A 19,707-nucleotide genomic window follows, 5' to 3' on the forward strand; every position below is an offset into this window, starting at 1 on the left:
AATTTCATATAATTTGTGAGACAACAATGAATGAGAGTTACCAAATTGAAAGAAAAATTGCACAATGAGGCATTAAAAATGATTGTTTTTTTTTTAAATAAGTAATAAAAAGTAGAAAACGAAATGACGAGGAGATTGATATTTATAGTTTATCTGGTAGCGGATGGATGTATGGAATAGTACTATTATAATGGAGCACGAGTGGAGGGTTTTTATTACAAAGAATTAAGTTCTGATAATTTGTAAAAAAAAAAAGTAGAAATTAATATGGAGAGTGAGAAGGTGGGCCTTTGATAGTTGCATTTCTCTGAAATGTGATTAATTAGGATGGGTACCCACTATCCATTTTGTTTTCAAGCTTGGATTGGCCCTTCTCAACTTCTTCTACTTCTTCTTTTCTATTTGAACATATACTCATATAGTGTGTGTCATATGTGTTACGAAATCGAGTACAAACTTGGTTTCAAATTTCAATCTTGCAGAGACGTTTCATTTTTCTTCTTCAATGCAAGATGTAGTTACTTTATAGTAGTACTATATATAATGCATGTGTTCTCACGTCACCACAATAACAAAATTTGACTTATTACTAGTATGTATCTGTCTTTTCTCCTCTCTTATATACTATCATGCACCGAATGTATAAAAATGCTACTTAATTTTATGATTTACTAGACTAAAAATACTAAAATTTACTATGAGTTCGACTCCTGGAGTTGATGATTTCTTTTTGGTGTTTTTGAGTACAGTAAAATATACTACTGTACTACACAAACTCAGTAAATTTATCCGTATGTCTTAATAATCAGAAGGAAACTCGTAAGAACTATGGAAATCATTTAAATTTAATTATCTCTTTATATATAGAGGAAATGACCATTTCATTTGTAAGAACTATGGAAATCATTTTAGCTATCTGTTGGTGAAGATTTATGTCGAATGCATATGTTGGGTGAAAGTAACATGTATTCGAATCTAATAGGAGGAAACCATTCTATTTCTAATAATGAATTGAACAACAAATGGGATGTACACTTACATTTCTCGAAAATATAATTTCCTATAAAAACTTACCCATATAGTAGTATTGTTATTATGTTGTATGAGGGAGGCTTAGAGGTCACCAACTTTCGATTGTGGGATTTTATTATTCAATGTTATGGATGACTATTTAGGCAATTTGGGTGGATCCATATATTATTGGATTTAATGTCACTTGATGCCAATGATTTTCTGGATTGTGTGAAGGCAGGGATTTTATGGCCTATAATAATGTATCGCATTATTGAATTCCACGTCAATTTCGATTCAAATCAACATATTTAAGCCTTTAATTTAATTAAATATTTCATCATTATCCCTTGACAATAAAGGTGAAATTTAAATAAATATATTGCAAGAATCAAATCTTCATGTCTTTGCCATTGGGCCTAAAGTCCTAATTCGTCATGGTGCATATTTATACAGCCATTGGTCAAGAGTCCAATTAAAGAAATCAAGAAAATTTACTTTTAACTTTTTTTATACACAACAAAAAAACGACTGATGTACGTGTATGGTAGAACATCTCCCTATATACGTGTCCACAATGCAATGAATTGAATCCAACATATATCGAGGTGGGCCTATATTAATTTGTCTATTTTTATTTTTGAAAGTTTAGAGCAAGATGTGATTTTTTAATTAGAATTTATTATTCAACTTTAGTCGATCAACTAATTAATACAATTAATACCCTAGCCATAGACTTAAGAGGTTGCTTTATAATTAAATAGTGATTTTTTTTTTAAAAATAGAATAAAATAGTGGAATACACTAGTGAAAGAAGAAAACACTAGTGAAAGTACTTACTACTAGTTCATCCCAAAACGAACATAAAAAATTGTTTATAAATGAGTTTGTGGGGATCTGACCTCTGACCCCAAAATCTCTGGTCACTGAACTCCTCTTGCTGGCATTTTTGTGGACATTTTTGAATCACACCTTGTAATCATAAATACGTACAACCACATTAACTTTGTCACCCTCGGCCCTAATATGTCGGGTTTATTTTCCTTCTTCGTTTGCACTCCATCGACAAAGACGGTCTTCGCATTGCATATGTCTTTGAAGTTGACGATGATCCTTTTTAGTTTTTATTGTAGCTATAAGTTTTATTTCTTGGATCTGTCATTGGATAGTAACCTCGTAGTCCAAACAAGGAATAAAAATTGAAAAAATGGTTGGGGTATGATTAAAAGTCCATAAGGGACAAGTGTGGGTGTGGGGAGTAGTTAAATTGTGATCCAAAAACAGATAATGTGGGTGTGTGATCCAGCTAGGGATTGTGGCAAAAAGAGGTAAATTGGACCACCCTATAGAATTAAAGATTTGCACAAGGTGGCATTGATGTACAACAATAGTGTGGTCCTATTATTGCCTCATAATTACCCTCTCTCTCTCTCTCTCAAGAATTTGGCTGGACTGACAGTCACTCCCCTGAACTGCCCCTGCTCCTTCTGTACCTCTTTACTTTGCCAAAATCATACCACTAATTCAATTCATCTCCACAAATATAAAAAACTATGATCATTGTGTCATCCATTTGTTTAGAGTCATTGTTGTTTGTTGTTTGTTGTTTGGGCTCATTTTGGAGAACAATTTTGAACTAGGCCTTACATCACTACCCTTTGGGCCTTACTTTAGAGTTTTGAAAGGCTTGTGTGATTTCTTGTGGTTTTATATGTATGTTGAGAATTTATATATTGATCTTTGTTTCTCATGTTACATTTGATAGCTCGGTTAGGGCGGAGAATTTATATAAGAAATGTGGGCCGGAATGAAGAATAGGAACAAGATGAAGATTTTAGGTTAACAGTTGACATTTTGCTTCTTCTTCCCATCCCTGTATCAGAGGAGCAGAGTTTCTGTTCTCGAATGCTTATTAATAGACAACATGCAAATGAGATTGTGATTCGACAAGTTTATCTAAAAAAACTTGCTCCAATCCTCCATTACAACGCTAACAAAGTAATGGGCATGAAACACAACCATAAGACTTGTTCCATCATATTTTTGCAGAGTTTCTGTGTCTTTTTTTTGACATAACCTAATAATTGTTCAGGAAATATACAGTGGTTAAAATTAAAAAAAAATCATACTAGTACGTATGAATAAAGCAGATTGTAGCATATGTAGCTAATGACGGTAGGGATCACCTACCTAATGCTATTGCTACAACATTTCCTAATGCCCCACTGCTAGATGGACAAGTGGATCCCATTTGGCAGAAAAAACAAATCATTTTCCAACACAACCTCTCTCCTCTACTTTCTCTCTTCCTACTTCTTTCATACTTAAAACACGTATCAATAAATTCGAAGTAGTAGTATAAACTTCTTTCCTCCTATTTTCTGTCTCTACTTTTGTTAATCTATATAACTATTGTATTAATCTTTTATCAACCAAATAAAAATATCCGATAAAATCTAAACATTTCTTATTAAAGACTAAAAAGTTTTTATTTATTATACTAACTTCTAAGTAATATTTTATTTAGCAAAGGAATTAATATGGAGACGATTATAACATATTCCTCACATCTACTCTAAATAAACGACAATAATTTTTTTAGTTGGGTACAAATTTTTAACTACGATGTACTATAATTTTATAATGTTATAGAACTAATTTTTATGATTAAAATAAACTAGTTTTATAGTAAGAATTAGTTTGTTTTCTATTTATTTATTTATTTATTGAAACATATTTTATATTTATTTATCATATATGCCGTCTTTATTTCTTAAATAATGACTAATACAATAGTAAGATTAAGAAAGAAGTAGGGAGAGAGAAGGTAGAGAAAAGAGGTAAAAGATTTTAGTTTCTACTGAGAAATGATTCAGAATAAAGTAGGGAGAGAAAAGGTAGAGAAGAGAAGTTAGAAAAATAAAATTAGTTTAATTGGAAAATATTTCTGATTTGATTGGATATATTTTGGGCTTGTAAATGAGTAGGAGTACAATATTTATCTAGATTAACAAAAAGTAGATAGGAAGGGATGATGAAGGAAAGAGGTTTTATACAACTATTTACTCAAACATATGGAAAGAGAAAGTAGAGGAGAGAGGTTGTGTTGGAAAATGATTTGTTTTTTTCAAATAGGATCCACTTGTCCATCTAGCAGTGGTGCATTAGGAAATGTTGTAGCAATAGCATTAGGTGATTCTCACCGAGCTACCGACACAATAGTACTCCTTCCATCTCACTCAAGATGTCTAATTCTCGAGGGACACTAGGCTTTACATAGAAATGTTAAGTTAAATAGTAGAGAGAAACAGATTGTTGAATCTTTTATTAATTAGAGATTAGAGATGATTATTTCAGAGTGGGGTGTGGGGAGTAGTAACAATTTCTGTCAAACGTTTAAATTTGAAGACTGCGTAATTCCCACTTAGTTGCATTTAGATGCCAATCTCGTACCCGGACGGGCCAAAATCACGATCCTCTTTCTATAAGCTCAGTTTACGCCTCCTTTCCCCACTTTCTCTCAAACCTGCGAAAACCCCATCTCCTGCTCTCTCGTTTTTCTCTCAAATTTCACCTTAATTCTTCCATCTAATCACAAATTCCTCCTAACCCACACACTATGCTTACCATTTTGGAAGAGTATGAAGTTAAGCACCTAGAGTCTAGATTTGTGGAAGAGTATGTTTTGAGCTTAATTGTTGATGAAATTACTATTGAAGTGAGTGTTGGTGTTTAATTTAAAGAATTAGATTGTGTTGCATTGTTGATGGCTTTGATGTTGGGGTGAATATTGTTGCTTTAATGCAAGGAGGAATTGTGTTATCCATGCATAATTCACATTGGGGGCAAGCTCTTGAGCAGATTAAAGTTGTTGTGTTACTCTTGTGTGATCGAAGAAGATATTGTTTTAATATACTTCCTAATTTAGAACAAGTATCTCAAATCTCAATGAGTTATACAAGTAATGGAGTTATCCCTGAAGAGGTCCCCGAGTTGGAAGACGATGCGCAATCAATGAATGGTGAGGAGCAACCCGGTAGTACATTTGAGAGAGGCGAGGAGAGCAGACCGAGGAGAAGGGGAGGAAGAGACGCCTCAACGGAGAATTACATAAGGGAGATGGGCGCGAGCATGACGAGACTCGAACTAAGCATGCAGCGGACCAGGGAGGAGCTCAAGTGGCGAGCTGAACAGGATACACGGTGGGCTCAGCAGGTGGCATGGCAAACCCAGCGAGCTGAGCAGAGGGCATGGTTTGGCAAGATGGAGGCTTTCATGGAGCAGCAGCAAGCCAACTGGAAAGCATACCATGCGAACCAAGAGTGGCAGCAAAAGATGGAGCAGCTCCTGGCCCGACCATCCTCCACCTCCCCCGCACATGGATTGGTTTCTTTTACATTTTTATTTGTTTGTGTGCTTTTTGTTGTAGTAGTTATATGTATTTGGTTTGTATGTCCTCCTTGTGGGACTTGAATTTGGAGTGGGGTGATTGTAATGTTTGTGCATCAAGATGGTGGATTGCTTGGGCGGATCTACATTGCGCCTTTCTTGATGGGGCATAGTTCAATTTTATCAAGGCCTCTGGATCAAGTTCAAATGGGAAAGTACTCCTTGTAACATTTGTCTCAGTTATTGGGGCTCCTCCACAGCCTCAAACATAGAATTTGAAGACTGCAAAGCATCTCATTCTATAGAGCATCAAGACAAGAAGGGTAAACAACATTTGAAAGTACCTGCATTCTGCCTCTTTTAAGAGCCACGCCTTGGGTATAAGTCAGCTCGTTGCTCAATTCCGTCCCAGTTGCATTTGATGCCATCTGCTCCAATCTCCTATCAGGATCCTCTTCTTTCCTTTTTACTTTCTAAGGAGGATAAACACAGATTCTAATGGAGAAATAAGGATTTTCACATCAAGGGAATTTCCCCAGAGCTATTGCACGCCTCGAAAATTAAAATGTTAACTTCTTTTTGAACAATTCACTTGAAATAAATAACTAAAATTAGAGCCCATATATTAGAAAGGAGCAAAAGCGATCTCCAAACTCTTTCAATCCATCTAATCACCCCATGACTCGCCCGAGTTCGCTCACTCTCGACTTAAAAGCAAAGCATTAAACTGTTCCCTTTAAATCGGTTTTGTATTCAATTTTGTTCGAATTTAATCACTTGAAGAACCTGGATTCAAATTTTTTGAAGTTTTATTGAATTATTAAACAAATTTGGAAGGTCACTGAGTAGTTTAATTATTTCCGGTTGTCAAAGCAAACATCCACCCTCAAGAGTTTTGCAACAACAAAATTTCAAAAATTAAGTATTGGTAGGTTTGAAAATGAGCATGTTAGTACTTTTTTCCCCCCTGTATCCATTCTTCTGATTCCACTTGACCTATGCTTGTGGTCATGTTCAAACAAGACTTGTGGCCCGGTCATTATATCCCACTTGATAAGTTTCTTACTGCCAGGCTTGGGATCAAACCATCCGCACATATATGTCAGGTGGGTTGGAATGGTTCAACCATAAGCCTGGTTTGTCTGTAACATAGATTTATCAAGTGGGCCGAAATGACCCAATCACAAGCATGGTTATGGTTTTGTTTGGAGCACCAAGGCTTGTTGTGAGACCAAATACTATTAAATGGTAGTATTACAATGGAGTATTAAATACAAACCGCAATGACACTAAAATACATGTTTGAGGAGTATTGTTTTTCTCATACATCGGTGTGTACAGAATTCACTATGTAAGAGTGGTTGATGACTTGAGCTCACTTTGTTGGGTTAAATGCGAACAAGTCATTATCATGTTTATTGACATACTAATTCTTGGACATGGGCCCATGTCTATGCCCTTAATGTACGAATTAGCATCATTAATTGCTTTAGGAATTATAATTAAGTGGTCCAATATTGCTATAATCTATTGAAATAAATTTGACTTGGGAGGATGTGTGAATTTTCCTTTTGAGTTGTCAAAGCACTCACATTTTTTTTGTATTATGTTTAGCCCGAGTGGGATGGCTTTGGATTATTTTTATGGTTTGGTGAAGATTATTCACACACACACACACACTTAATTTGTTTAATTGACGGGGTTTTGAATAGTCATGCTATAATACTCTATAGTTATACAAAGTCATTTCATCATGCTTTATTTGAATTTGAGGAATTTTTTTATACAAAAATCTAAACTTTTTGTTACATGTGATGAAATTATCGGTAGGTCGTTTTAGATTTAGAAAGGATTGACAAATAATTCATCAACTATGACGCATGTTGCAGTTTCAATACCAATTAAAATTGTAAGGCATCTCCCATATAACAATAGGACCAAACTCATTGGAAATACCGTTGAAATTGAAGAAGCGGAAAAAAAAATAAAGTTTTACACATTTAATTAAATATGTCTCTCTAACAGTTTATTTAAAAATTTGTAATGGAGTGAAAAATATTGCACATTCTTGGTCGACCACATTTAATACCAGTGAATTATATGAACTTTCAAATGCAAGATGATAGGATGGGACTTTGTTGTAGAAATAAGTAGACAGTGATAGTTGCATATTTATAGTATTTATTAGTAAAATAATACCAACAACTTTCTAACAAGTTGTTTGTGTGAGATTTTCTTATACAATAAGTGGGCCCTTTACAAATATTTCGTAACTTATGAACAAGCCTTTTTTAAAGCACCATGTAATTTGGTAAAAAAAAAAGTATGGCCTGTTTTGTAAAAGGAAATACCTGCTCCCTTACTTTTTTTTTTTCCTTCTACTAGTATTTTTTTTAAGAGAAGAAAGAATGCTTTTTTCTCTTGCTAAATTGAAAGTTATTAAAGGCTACTTGTGTTCTAAAATTGTAAGGTACATTGATTGATTCACTTTTTCAGAATGAGATATTATGATATGTTTGGTTATATTTGGATTCTTGGATCTCGGGACTGAAGATGATTATAATTTGTCTAGATATGATCATATGAGTTTTATTGAAATAGTAGTCCTACTATTTATTTAGACAACAACTGCAATTAATATTTGAATTGAAATCTACCATGTCCAATTTAACAAGTGTGTTTTGCTGATAAAGTGATAATTATTACACTACTACAATATTTATGAAAAGAAATGATACACGAAGAGAACATGTTTGGAGAAATACAGTTCTTTCAATTGAGGCCTAAATTTTTGTCCTTAAAGAGGTTAATAATACACTGCTATAAATTATGACTAACTTTACATGTTTATTGTCCCACATTTTACTAGTGAGGTGAATTAATCAATCGAACAACCTTGATAATGGCTCTTCAGTCTTCATTATTGGGGTTGTAATATGTTCCAGAGCATAGGTTGTTCATCTATTAAAAAAGTACCAAGTCAATTGGATTCAGAACATTGTAAGACTATTTTTCATAAACGGAGTATAACATCCTTATGCTTCAATTTCATTTGTTAGATGTTGGTGATTGTATGTGATGTGCCCTATCACTATATCATAGGAGTTCTCCCTTATAATATGATTTATTTTAATTTTAGTTTGCCTTAAAATTATGTAATTTTTATTTTATAATTTTTTAAAATTAGGCGAGATTCATTTTTTACGAATAATACTTTCATCATTTTCTATTTTTATTTCTCTTATTTTATCGATTATGCATAACATCTGCGCTCCTTCAAAATTCATATACTTAAAGGATTCAATCAATTTTGTCTAATCTATTCTTCGAACATTACAAATATAGTTAAGGGTCCGAGAAATTTGCCGATAATCATTACCCATGTGGATTTGACGGTTCAGATTTGTTCTTATTGTGATCGTATGACTTCCTTTCACATATAAAATGATGCATGTCCATTATATACCCTTACATCTTTCCAAAATAATAAAATGACTCAATTAACATAGAACGGAGCGAGTAGTAATGTACTATACTAAGAATTGAAAGAAACAAAAACAAAACATAATCTCCAAACATAATATCGATCCAGAGTATTAGGATTTGAGTCCATTGTATTTCCCATCATGAATTTATGTCATTTAAGTGCATGTGTAAAAAATTGGTATATAGAAAGAGTACATAAATATAAATGATGTCTAACGTTTACACGAAATATAAAAAAATGTCTTCATAATTCAAAAGTAGTCCTAACAATTTTGTTTACAATGTTCTATTATTGTAAATCATGTGAGTATGCGACATTAATGAATTGTCTTTCCTCTCCTGCATGCATGAGGATAAAATTCTGTCAAAATCATGGAAAAAATCGAAAAACTATAAAGTTGGTGTAATAAAACTAGAAAATAAAAATCACCCAAAAATTCGTGGTATTTACCGGTAAAAATAATTAGAGAATGATTTGTTGTGACAATAATTTGAATAGTGAAATGACGAAAGTAGGCTTCCTTTATCCCGCAGTAGCTGCGCTGAGGCAGCAGACTGACTGCAAAAGAAGCAGAAAGCAAACACACACAACCGCCAAATAAAACATCTTCAAGTAGCTTTCTTGCTCAAAAGTAGTTGCTTTCCTCTCTTTCAACACTCCCTCTCCCCTTTCTCTCTCTCTCTTCTTCCTTTTCTGCTATGGATACTGCTCAGTGGCCACAGGTAAAGCGATAAAACATGTTTTTCTCTCTTCGATATCATGACCTCTTTCCCCTTTTCTTTTCCATTTTGCCATTTCTCGCTTGTTGTTTTCTGCGATTTTCAATTTCCTTTTAATATTCTATCCATGATCAAACCCCACTCAAAATTTTCGATTTTTATTGTTTGCGCTGATCATCACCTTTTCCCCTCCCCACCTTCTGCTTTAAAGGATCGATCAGATTCAATTTCAAAACCACTTTAATTTGTTTTCTTATGTATTTACGCTATTCATCAAATCTCCCACTAAATATTCCTTTGTTTTCTAGTCAATTGGAGTCCCCAAATCCGACTCCACCTCAAAACCTAACAATGGCGGTGGACCGGAGAAGAAGCCGCGCCCGGAGAAGGAGCAAGCTCTCAACTGCCCGAGGTGCAATTCCACCAACACCAAATTCTGCTACTACAACAACTACAGCCTCTCGCAGCCTCGCTACTTCTGCAAAACCTGCCGGCGCTACTGGACCGAAGGCGGCTCCTTGAGAAACGTCCCCGTCGGCGGCGGATCACGCAAGAACAAGCGCTCATCTCCGCCCCTCGCGAAGAAGCCCGATTTCACGCCTCAAAACCCTAAGATTCAGGAAAGCCACGACCTCAATTTGGCCTACAATCCCTCCAATTACAATGCCATCCCCGAATTCGCCTCCCTCCATCAAACCCTAGGAAACCCTAATTCCGACCGCCACCACCCTAATCTTCCGCTGATGGAGCTGCTCAAGTCCGGGGGAGGAGGGCTGAGCTCCTTCATGTCCGACGCCGCCGGATTCCCCTCCTCGTCGGCGGGATTTCCGGTGCAGGATTTCAAGGGGTTTTCAGTGGATGGAATCGATCAATCGTTTGGAAATATGCAGGAGAATCAGGCGTCGAGAATTCTGTTCCCGTTCGAGGAATTGAAGCCGGTAAATTCGAATCACGATGAGTTTGAACAGGAGAGAGTGGTGGTGCAAGGTGAGAGCAATGTTTACTGGAATGGTATGCTTGCTGGTGGCTCTTGGTGAATGAATGAATGATCAAATCAAGAAATATGGTGGTGAGTGAGACTTGTATCTGAAATTTGATTTGATATGAATGATGAGAAGCTAACAGCAGATGATAGGTTTTCCATGTTCATAGTTTGCTCTTTTTTTTATGAAATTTCCACTTGCTTGTTCAGTTTATGTTTGGTTTCTTCTGTTGTTTGTTAAAATGTAATTCTCAGATTTTATTTTTGGGTTAGTTGTATTTATATATGATGATGATTTGATTTGTTTTGTACTGTCACTGCACATTGGCCTACATATTCATTCGTCCTATGTTTCTTGAATCAACGCTCTTGGATTTGGAAATGAAACAAACCATATTCTTGAATCCTATGTTTTTGTTATGTGTTTCCATTTTCAATATGTGAAAACCCTAATGTATGTATTGTATTTTTTTAGTTTTTGTGTTATTGGCACCACATGATGATGGCCCAACTATAGTTGAATAAATAAACAATTGGGGGTGTAAATTTTAGTGGGATTGATGATTGATTAGAGCAATAAATAAAACATAAATTGGTGTTCCCCAAAATCATAGATGAAGTAATGGGGTGGCCAGGCCTGCAGTCCTTTCTTTATTCTTTTCTACTGCTTTCGCTTTAACTTGTCTAACAGTTCATCACTGTCACCTGCTTCGCCAGAACACACATACATACAATTCTATACATTCCTCTCTTTGTTTCGTCCACATTATTCCAAATAGTACTACTCCTACCATATTTTATATTGGTCCACGTGTATTGACAATAGTGTGATTCAGCTAATTACATAATTAAAGACTTATTATTTCTTGAAATAAAACGTTATTTAATAAAGTGAAACTAATTTTTTGAGTGTTCCAGCGATATATAGTGATGGAAAGGAGAAAAAGAAGAAAGTGGTTTGTGGTTTGCATAAAATAGAAGTAATGGGGCATGATAGCACATGGTAAGCACTGATAATGTGGGAAAGAAGTGATAAAACCCTATTGCATGATAGTATGAGATTTGAGAATATATAGTGATAGTGGTGGTGACCACTTTGCTTTGGGTAGTGGGCCCCATATAAACATTGCCATATGCAATTCAAATTTTACCAATTAGTAGTTGTATTAATTACCGAATGAATGTTCTTTTAATGAGGTGGAAAATTATGCTCTCTCTGATTAGTTACTTAAATCTTAAATTTGGATGTGTCTTAGATTGTTCTTCTTTTTTTTTTCGCATACAATTAAATAATTAATTGTTCTATAGAGTGATTACGTTCAACTATGGAAAATACAATTAAACATGATTGGTTAGGGGCCAAAAAGATGTAGGTGGAGAAGTTATAATCCAAAAGGTTGAAAAGAAGAAAATGATAATCTTCCTGAGCACGCATGTCGGAGGAGAATGTTTGTAGGACCCACTGTTCTCCATTAAACAAAGTCGAAGTCAGTTTGCCACGTCTATGGACTATCATGTGTTCTTTTAATTATGATTATTAATAATTCCTCATAATTAATTAATTACTCCATTCATCCACAATACATAGAGCATAATTACCATTTTAGATAAAACACAATTACCATTTTTGGCTGCACATTCATTTATGAAAAAAATTTCAACAAATAATAACCCTACACATCATGCCACTAACATTACTTCACTTAAAGCATCTCCAATGCTATTAGGCCAGCCATAGGTCAGCCACTCTCTCTCTGCCACGTCAGCAGCACTAAAAATCCACCTGCCACATCAGATTTAGGCCAGCCGCAAATTTTTTTTTCAAAATATACTACATTTACGGAATTAAAATTACGATTAAATTACGGAATTAAATTTACGAGACATATACGGGAAAATTCATTAATTGCATTTAAAAAGGTACATAGATAAAAAAAATTACATTTAAAAAGGTACATCATAAAGAAAAAAAACTATCGCCGTGCAGTCCTCCGTGCCCACAACTCTTCAATTATATCCTTTTGGAGTTGAATATGAGCATCCACTTGGCGCATGTCGGCAAATTCCTTGAGGCGGCCGGCTTCATCGAGAGGTACCCCACGTCGTACGCTAGGGGTGGCCGTTCCGTGGCTTGGACCGGCTTCATCGTCATTGGCCCAACTAGTCAGTTGTACGCCTTCATCTTCGACGATCATGTTGTGCAGGATAATGCAGGCGTACATTATTTGGGAAACGCATGTGACATCCCACAAACGCGTTGGACCCTTAATTGCCGCCCATCGAGACTGGAGCACACCAAATGCGCGCTCCACGTCCTTGTGCGCCGACTCTTGTCGTTCCGCAAAGTAGGCCTTTCTTTCATCACTTGCGTGCCTGATCGTCTTCACAAAGACAGGCCACCTAGGGTATATCTCATCCGCCAAGTAGTAGCCCATATCATGCCGGTTGCCGTTGGCCACAAACGAGACGGCTGGACCGACGCCCTGGCACTTCTCGTTGAAGAGGGGAGACGAGTTCAGGACGTTGAGGTCGTTGTTCGACCCGGCTACCCCAAAATACGCGTGCCAGATCCACAACCGGTAATCAGCTACGGCCTTGAGGATCATCGTGGGATTCTTTGACTTGTAGCCGGTCGTGTAGGCCCCCTTCCAAGCAGTCGGACAGTTCTTCCACTCCTAATGCATACAGTCTATGCTGCCTAACATTCCGGGGAACCCATGCTTCTCTCCGTGCATCTGCATTAAATTCTGACAATCTTCGGGAGTAGGGCTTCGAAGGTACTGCTCACCGAAAACGTTCATCACGCCCTCACAGAAATACTTCAGACATTCCAGGGCTGTCGACTCACCGATGTGGAGGTACTCATCCCACATGTCTGCTGCGCCTCCGTAGGCCAACTGCCTGATTGCCGCCGTGCACTTTTGAATAGGGGTGTGGCCGGGTCTGCCAACCGCATCGTGCCTGAAGCGGAAACACAAATATCGACGCTCTAATGCGCCAACGATACGCATTCTAAAACGCCGCCGGAACATGTTTGCGGGAAACCGCGGGTTCTCCGAAAAGTAGTCGTCGTACAACCACTGATGTGCAGCGGCGTGATCCCGATCAATCACTGCTCGGCGGTGGATAACCCGTGGAGGGCGCAGTATCGCCTGCTGTTCCACCCTACGTATGTACCGCTCCATCTCGCGGTTCATGTAGGCATTCATAGCCTCGTTCATCCTCCGTTCGTACTCCTCAGCATCCCCGCCACTACCACTACTGCTACAACCCGCGTTACTCATCGCTCGATGATGCTCTTGTACAGAAAGTTAGAGAGAGAGAAAACTCGTTAAAACAAGCGGTGCAAATGAAAATGAAACTAAAATCGCGTTTATATAGGTTTAAAAAAAAAATTTAAAAATCGTCGCTGGCCGATCGGGCCGCCACAATGGTGGCCAGCGCATCGGCCAGCCACACGCAATCGGCTAGCCTTGGCCGGTTTTTTGGCCGAAATTCGGCTAGCCTGCTCCAATGGTTCGGCTAGCCGGTCGCTAGCCTACCATTAGAGATGCTCTTACTTTTTCTCATTCTTTCTTACTTTTTTCCCTTCACTCTTACTTTATCAATTCTACATTAAAATCCGTATCATACACAAATTGCTTTATTTTTTTGTGGACGGAGGGAACTTTTACTTTACCAATTCTACATTAAAATCTGTATCATACACAAATTGCTTTATTTTTTTTTGGACGGATGGAATAGAAGAGAAGTGAGTTTTAACATGAAGGTGTGTTTAATAGTTAACATAATGGTTACCATAGTTTGGGCCACTTTGAATGAACTTAGTACTATAACAGTAAGCCTCAAAATATTTTTGCATTATTAATTACTATTCTCTAGATTATTGAAATTATATAAGTAGTAGTATTAAAATGAGTTGTCGATTTTGTATCTTTAGTACCTATGTCAATTTTTTCAGATTAGAATGTTGTCGTACGTATGTCAATTTTTCAAAGCCCAAAATTGAATCTTGGTGTATAATTGATAGTTTATGGTTGAAATGTGATGATATTTGTCCACTGAAATTTGACAACTTTCTAATACTACAAAAATAGTTTCCTCTGTAGTCTGTACTGGTGAGTGGTGATGATAAGCTTTTGATTTAAACTTATTTTACCATAATATCATTAGCTGATATAAAATGTTACTTCAAACTTCGAAGTATTTGATAGAAAAATACGTATTTAATTTACATGTTTCAATATATCTCAACAACGTGTTCATGTTTACTCAATCCATATTGTTTCCATTGTGTATTTAAAACAATGGGAAAATATAATTAAAACAAATATAATTCATAAAAAATATACATTTAGTTATTTTTATTCCTTAAAATAACAATATAACTAAATTAACTGTATTCTTCATGTTTAGATTCGTACTAAAACTGGATTGAGAAAATATCTAGCATCTCAATAGATGATTTCACAGTTTCGATCACTAATCAACACGCCGACGGCGGTGCCACCTTCAACCACTCCAAAACGGGCTGACTTCAGAACAGACAGGCGGCAACGGAACCAATCCGCTTCTCAAGTTTTCCATTTCCTCAACGGCGGAGCAAATTCCACCGCCTACGCCGCGGCGCTCGAGTCCTGCACCTGCCCGGACTTGGGCAAACAACTGCACGCTCACTTGCTAAAAAATGGATTTCACGGCCGTGAATTCGTCGAGGCGAAGCTGCTTCAAATGTACGGCAAATGCGGCTGTGTCGACTATGCAGTGCACGTGTTCGACAGAATGCCCGACCGAAATCTGTATACATACACAGCGATTCTCAATGTGCTTCTCGATGATGGGCTGTTTGAGGAAGCCTTGTCGCATTTCGAGAGGTTGCTTCTTGAGGATATCGAGCTGGAGTTTTTCGTTTTCCCTGTTGCTTTTAAGATTTGTGCTGGCTGTGGCGGGGTTGAGTTGGGGAGGCAGTTGCAGGCGCTAGCGACCAAGGCCGGCGTTCTACAACATCTCTACGTGGGGAACGCGTTGATTGACATGTATGGGAAATGCGGGAGCTTGAGCTATGCCAAGAAGGTTTTCAATCATATGATGGAAAGGGACTGTGTTTCTTGGAATTCTATGGTTACAGCTTGCACTGCTAATGGGAGGGTTTTGGAAGCATTGAAGTTGATGGAGGATATGTTGGGGAAAGAAGAATTGAATCCGAATTTCGTTTCATGGAGTGCTTTGATTGGTGGATTTGCTCAGAATGGGTACGACGAGGAGGCAGTGGAGATGCTGCACAAGATGACAGCTGCAGGATTCGAGCCGAATGCAAGAATACTAGCGACTGTTCTCCCTGCTTGTGCTAGGCTGAGGGAGATGAGGTTAGGGAAGGAGATGTACGGATACATCATGAGGCGCGGATTCATGTCCAGCCCTTACGTTGTCAACGGATTGATAGATCTGTTCCGGAGGTGTGGAGCTATGGAGAATGCTCTCAACATCTTCTCAAAGTGCTCGTTGAGGGACGCGGTGTCATTCAACACCATGATTGCAGGATACTGCGAGAACAAGGAAATTATCAGGGCAAGGGAGCTTTTTGATATGATGGGATCAAAGGACTTGATCTCGTGGAACTCCATGATCTCGGGTTATGCAGATAATTCAATGTTTAGTGAGGCTTTGAGTTTACTTATAGATTTGATGAAGCAAGGAGATATCAGACCTGATTCTTTCACCTTAGGCAGTGCTCTTGGTGCTTGCGCAGAGACAGGGTCTCTGAGGCTGGGTAGATCGATACATTCGTACTGTGTCATCAGAGGGCTGGAGTCGAACCCTTTTGTTGGTGGTGCGCTCGTCAGCATGTATTGCCAGAGCCACGATGTAGAATCTGCAGAGAAGGTGATGCAGAAGGTAGAAGATAGGGATATAGTTATATGGAATACTTTGCTCTCTGGCTATGCTCGTTGCAATGAGTTGCAGAATGTACAGAGTGTTATCCAACGCATGAGAGATGATGGATTCGAACCGGATGTGTACGCATGGAACGGGATCATAGCAGGATGTTTGGAGAATGGGCGCCAAGAGATGGCTCTGCAGCTGTTTTCTCAACTGCAGAGTTCAAATTTGAAAGCTGATATCTACACAGTTGGAATAGCTATACCGGCCTGCTCGAGGCTCACTAGTGTTGAAAGAGGCAAGCAGGTTCATGCTTATGCGATCAGATGCGGATTCGAGAAGGATTCGTACATCAGAGCTGCGCTCGTTGACATGTACGCAAAGTGTGGAGCTATGGAGTATGCTGAATCCGTGCATGATGGGAGCCGGAGCCGTGATCTGGTGACTCAGAACGCCATGCTGAATGCATATGCGATGCATGGATATGGCGAGGAAGGGATAGCTTTCTTCAGAGAGATGGTGGCTCGTGGCTCGGAACCAGACCATGTGACATTCCTGGCAGTTCTGTCTTCGTGTGTGCATGCCGGTGCAGTGGAGTCTGGGCAGGAGTTCTTTGATCTGATGGGGTGTTACAGTGTAGCACCGACGTTGAAGCACTATACGTGCATGGTCGACCTACTCGCCCGGGCAGGGAAGCTCGAGCAAGCATATGGGATGGTTGAGAGGATGCCCTGGGAGGCTGATCCAGTGATCTGGGGCGCATTGCTTGGTGGTTGCATTATACACGGGGATGTCGGTCTGGGTGAGAAGGCAGCACGCGAGCTCATGAGGTTGGATCCGGGAAACTCAGGGCACTATGTAATGTTGGCGAATTTGTATGCTTCAACGGGGAGATGGAGTGAGCTGAGAGGAATAAGACAGCAGATGAAGGACGAAGAGATGCGTAAGGCACCAGGGTGCAGTTGGATCGAGGATAGAGACGAAACTCATGTGTTTATGGCATGGGATAAATCACACAAAAGAGGTAGAGAAATTTATGACATGTTGAATAATCTAACAGCTCAGATGAGATTAAAACATATTTAATGTAAATCTTAAGGTGCAAACTACATTTGTAAAAAAACTGTAAATTGTTTTCTGCTCAGTAAAAGATCGATTGATTCGAGCACCCTTTGGGTTTGAATCTGCAACGGTGACAAGTGACAACGACCAAGTTGGCATTGATTAGAGCAAACACAAACATTGGTGAGACACTGGCTTTTGCATCATATGGAAACAGAGGATCAATGCAGTAGACGCAAGAGATATAAAATTTAAGCAAATTGCACATTAACAAGACGATGACTTATATTATTACAAAGACAAATTGTTTATAAACTTGGAATACATAAGATGTTCAGGTGGGAGGCCAAACGCGGCTGAATTTCGATATTCGAGCAATGACTGTACAAGATGGACACTTGAAACAAATAAAATCCTATGTACTGAATGAATTCATGAGTTATTAGGCATAGTTACATCAAACTTACTACGTGGCATAGGGCTACCAGTTCTCCTTCACAATCTTCGATTTCTCGAATATGAATTTACCCTCCTTGTATTTCTGTGATGCCTCAAAAGCCCGTTCGTATTTCCATCCCAGCACCTCGCTGCAATCTACGCAGGAGATATCAGCAACAGTGTGGAGACCAGTCATTAGATTCCTGTCCTCTTTGGCCCCAACAGCAACGTTCATGGCGTGAGAGAACAGAAAGGCTCGTCCGTGTCTTCCCTGGTACATAGAAATTACTAATGATGTTGCATATCCGAATGACAAACGAATCACGGGATACAGCCACAACAGTAGGGTTAACTCATTCAACCAAATTAATAGCATGATGACAAATGAGTATTGATTACTTTGCGTTTGCAGACTTCATTCATGTGCATACAAAATCAAGAATTATCTATTTATCTTTGGATGCAATCAACCTAATTCATATTCTATGTCATGAAGTGTGCTCGACTCTGCAACTCATGCTACATCAAAATGCATCATATGAAGATTAAAGAGGCCAATGGCGAGTTGACACAGCTCAGCAATGTAGTTCCACATCAAAATGCATCGTACAAAGACAAAAAAAATCCGACGGTAACATGATGCAAATCTGCAACTTAGTTCTATGTCAGTAACCAATATGCATCATACAGAGACTAAAACAGCTCAAATAGCTGTGAAACTTGGTTCTAAGCCAAAATGCATAAGGCGAAGATTAAAAAAGGCGACAATAACATGATACAGCTCTGAAATGTAGCAGGGAAGCTGGAAACATGATACATAGCCAGGAAATGGGTATGCCTTTACATTTACAAGGGGAAACGCTGAGAAAATATCAAATACTTAACCTGAAATGCCTTAGAGATTATGTCGTCGTGAAGGCAAACATGATTCCGGCATCTATAGCAGCTGTAGAGACGAGGGCCGACTAGTTCGTCCATCCAACTACAGAACCTCACTACTTCCAAAAACCAATACGTAATTGAATCAAAAACCAGAAATAACACACTCAAATAGTAGCAAAATTAGATGAATACAAATATGCATCTATGAATTTCAGAGTCATAAGGTGTCAAATTCGGATACAATACGCATAAACCAGAAATCAATAAATTTGGAATCCTCAATTCAAACAATATAATACATGGGCTAAAAGCACAATTCAACCAAAAATACTGAAGAGTATGTATAAATTCAAGAGAGTAAGATGATTACCCTAAAATCAGTACCCAAATATGAGAGGGCTACAGCGCAGAATTACAGTGATTGGGATTGCGATAAATTGCAGAAAATATTAAAGCGGCAGTGAAGGAATTAGAATCCGGAAAGGAGAATTAGGCGGCTGGGAAAAACGGAATCGGTGGATCAAGAGTGAAATACACGCAAATTGAGAAGGAAAAAAACAAAGCTATTGACTGTGGGAGTTTTACTCTTCTTCACTCTAGTGCTCCGTTGATGAACAGTGATCCCAGAATTAATAAATGGATAAAATTTACGATTCATTAATATGCATTCAATCTAATTTAATTACGATTCATATATCTATGATAATCACATTTTTATTAACCGAATTGAGTTTAATTAAAATGATTGCACGTGGATTGAGGCGTGCCTCTTATTAAAATCCATCGTTTTAATTTTGTTAACAAAATTAAAATCGAAAGCTATTTAACAAAATTAATACCGAAAGCTATTTCTATGA

The 19,707-nt window shown here is 37.9% G+C and overlaps 3 protein-coding genes across 4 annotated transcripts; 2 read left to right on the plus strand and 1 right to left on the minus strand.

Moving 5' to 3' along the window:
• The first annotated feature begins 9,458 nt into the window (after window positions 1-9,458).
• Window positions 9,459-10,905, plus strand: LOC125211634 (dof zinc finger protein DOF4.6-like). Its single transcript, XM_048111513.2, has 2 exons — window positions 9,459-9,609; window positions 9,915-10,905. Exons 1-2 carry the CDS (start codon window positions 9,586-9,588, stop codon window positions 10,641-10,643), a joined length of 753 nt encoding a protein of 250 aa, XP_047967470.1. The 5' UTR covers window positions 9,459-9,585; the 3' UTR covers window positions 10,644-10,905.
• Window positions 10,906-14,979: 4,074 nt separating this feature from the next.
• Window positions 14,980-17,636, plus strand: LOC125214710 (pentatricopeptide repeat-containing protein At2g13600-like). Its single transcript, XM_048115840.2, has one exon. The coding sequence runs from the start codon at window positions 15,050-15,052 to the stop codon at window positions 17,552-17,554; it is 2,505 nt and encodes an 834-aa protein (XP_047971797.1). The 5' UTR covers window positions 14,980-15,049; the 3' UTR covers window positions 17,555-17,636.
• A 161-nt stretch (window positions 17,637-17,797) lies between these two features.
• Window positions 17,798-19,489, minus strand: LOC125214711 (protein yippee-like At4g27745). Of its 2 annotated transcripts, none has more exons than XM_048115842.2 (3): window positions 19,221-19,489; window positions 18,854-18,966; window positions 17,798-18,239 (listed from the first exon to the last, which is right to left on the minus strand). In XM_048115842.2, exons 2-3 carry the CDS (start codon window positions 18,944-18,946, stop codon window positions 18,012-18,014), a joined length of 321 nt encoding a protein of 106 aa, XP_047971799.1. In that variant the 5' UTR covers window positions 18,947-18,966; window positions 19,221-19,489; the 3' UTR covers window positions 17,798-18,011. The 2 variants fall into 2 exon arrangements, with proteins under 2 accessions (XP_047971799.1, XP_047971798.1); XM_048115841.2 differs by having other exon boundaries at window positions 18,854-18,963; window positions 19,221-19,487.
• Window positions 19,490-19,707: the final 218 nt, after the last annotated feature.

Source organism: Salvia hispanica, chromosome 3 (genome assembly GCF_029641045.1).
Source record: "Salvia hispanica isolate PSC_SH4W2 chromosome 3, Shi_PSC_v1, whole genome shotgun sequence".
Classification (NCBI taxonomy): domain Eukaryota; kingdom Viridiplantae; phylum Streptophyta; class Magnoliopsida; order Lamiales; family Lamiaceae; genus Salvia; species Salvia hispanica.

Excerpts from the sequence above, each read along its gene's own strand:
- LOC125214710 (XM_048115840.2), top strand. The coding sequence starts at position 15,050 with ATGATTTCACAGTTTCGATCACTAATCAACACGCCGACGGCGGTGCCA.
- LOC125211634 (XM_048111513.2), top strand. The coding sequence starts at position 9,586 with ATGGATACTGCTCAGTGGCCACAG. Across the intron at positions 9,610-9,914 it reads ATACTGCTCAGTGGCCACAG|TCAATTGGAGTCCCCAAATC; the intron begins GTAAAGCGATAA and ends TTTGTTTTCTAG.
- LOC125214711 (XM_048115842.2), bottom strand. The coding sequence starts at position 18,946 with ATGGACGAACTAGTCGGCCCTCGTCTCTACAGCTGCTATAGATGCCGG. Across the intron at positions 18,240-18,853 it reads TAATCTCTAAGGCATTTCAG|GGAAGACACGGACGAGCCTT; the intron begins GTTAAGTATTTG and ends TCTATGTACCAG.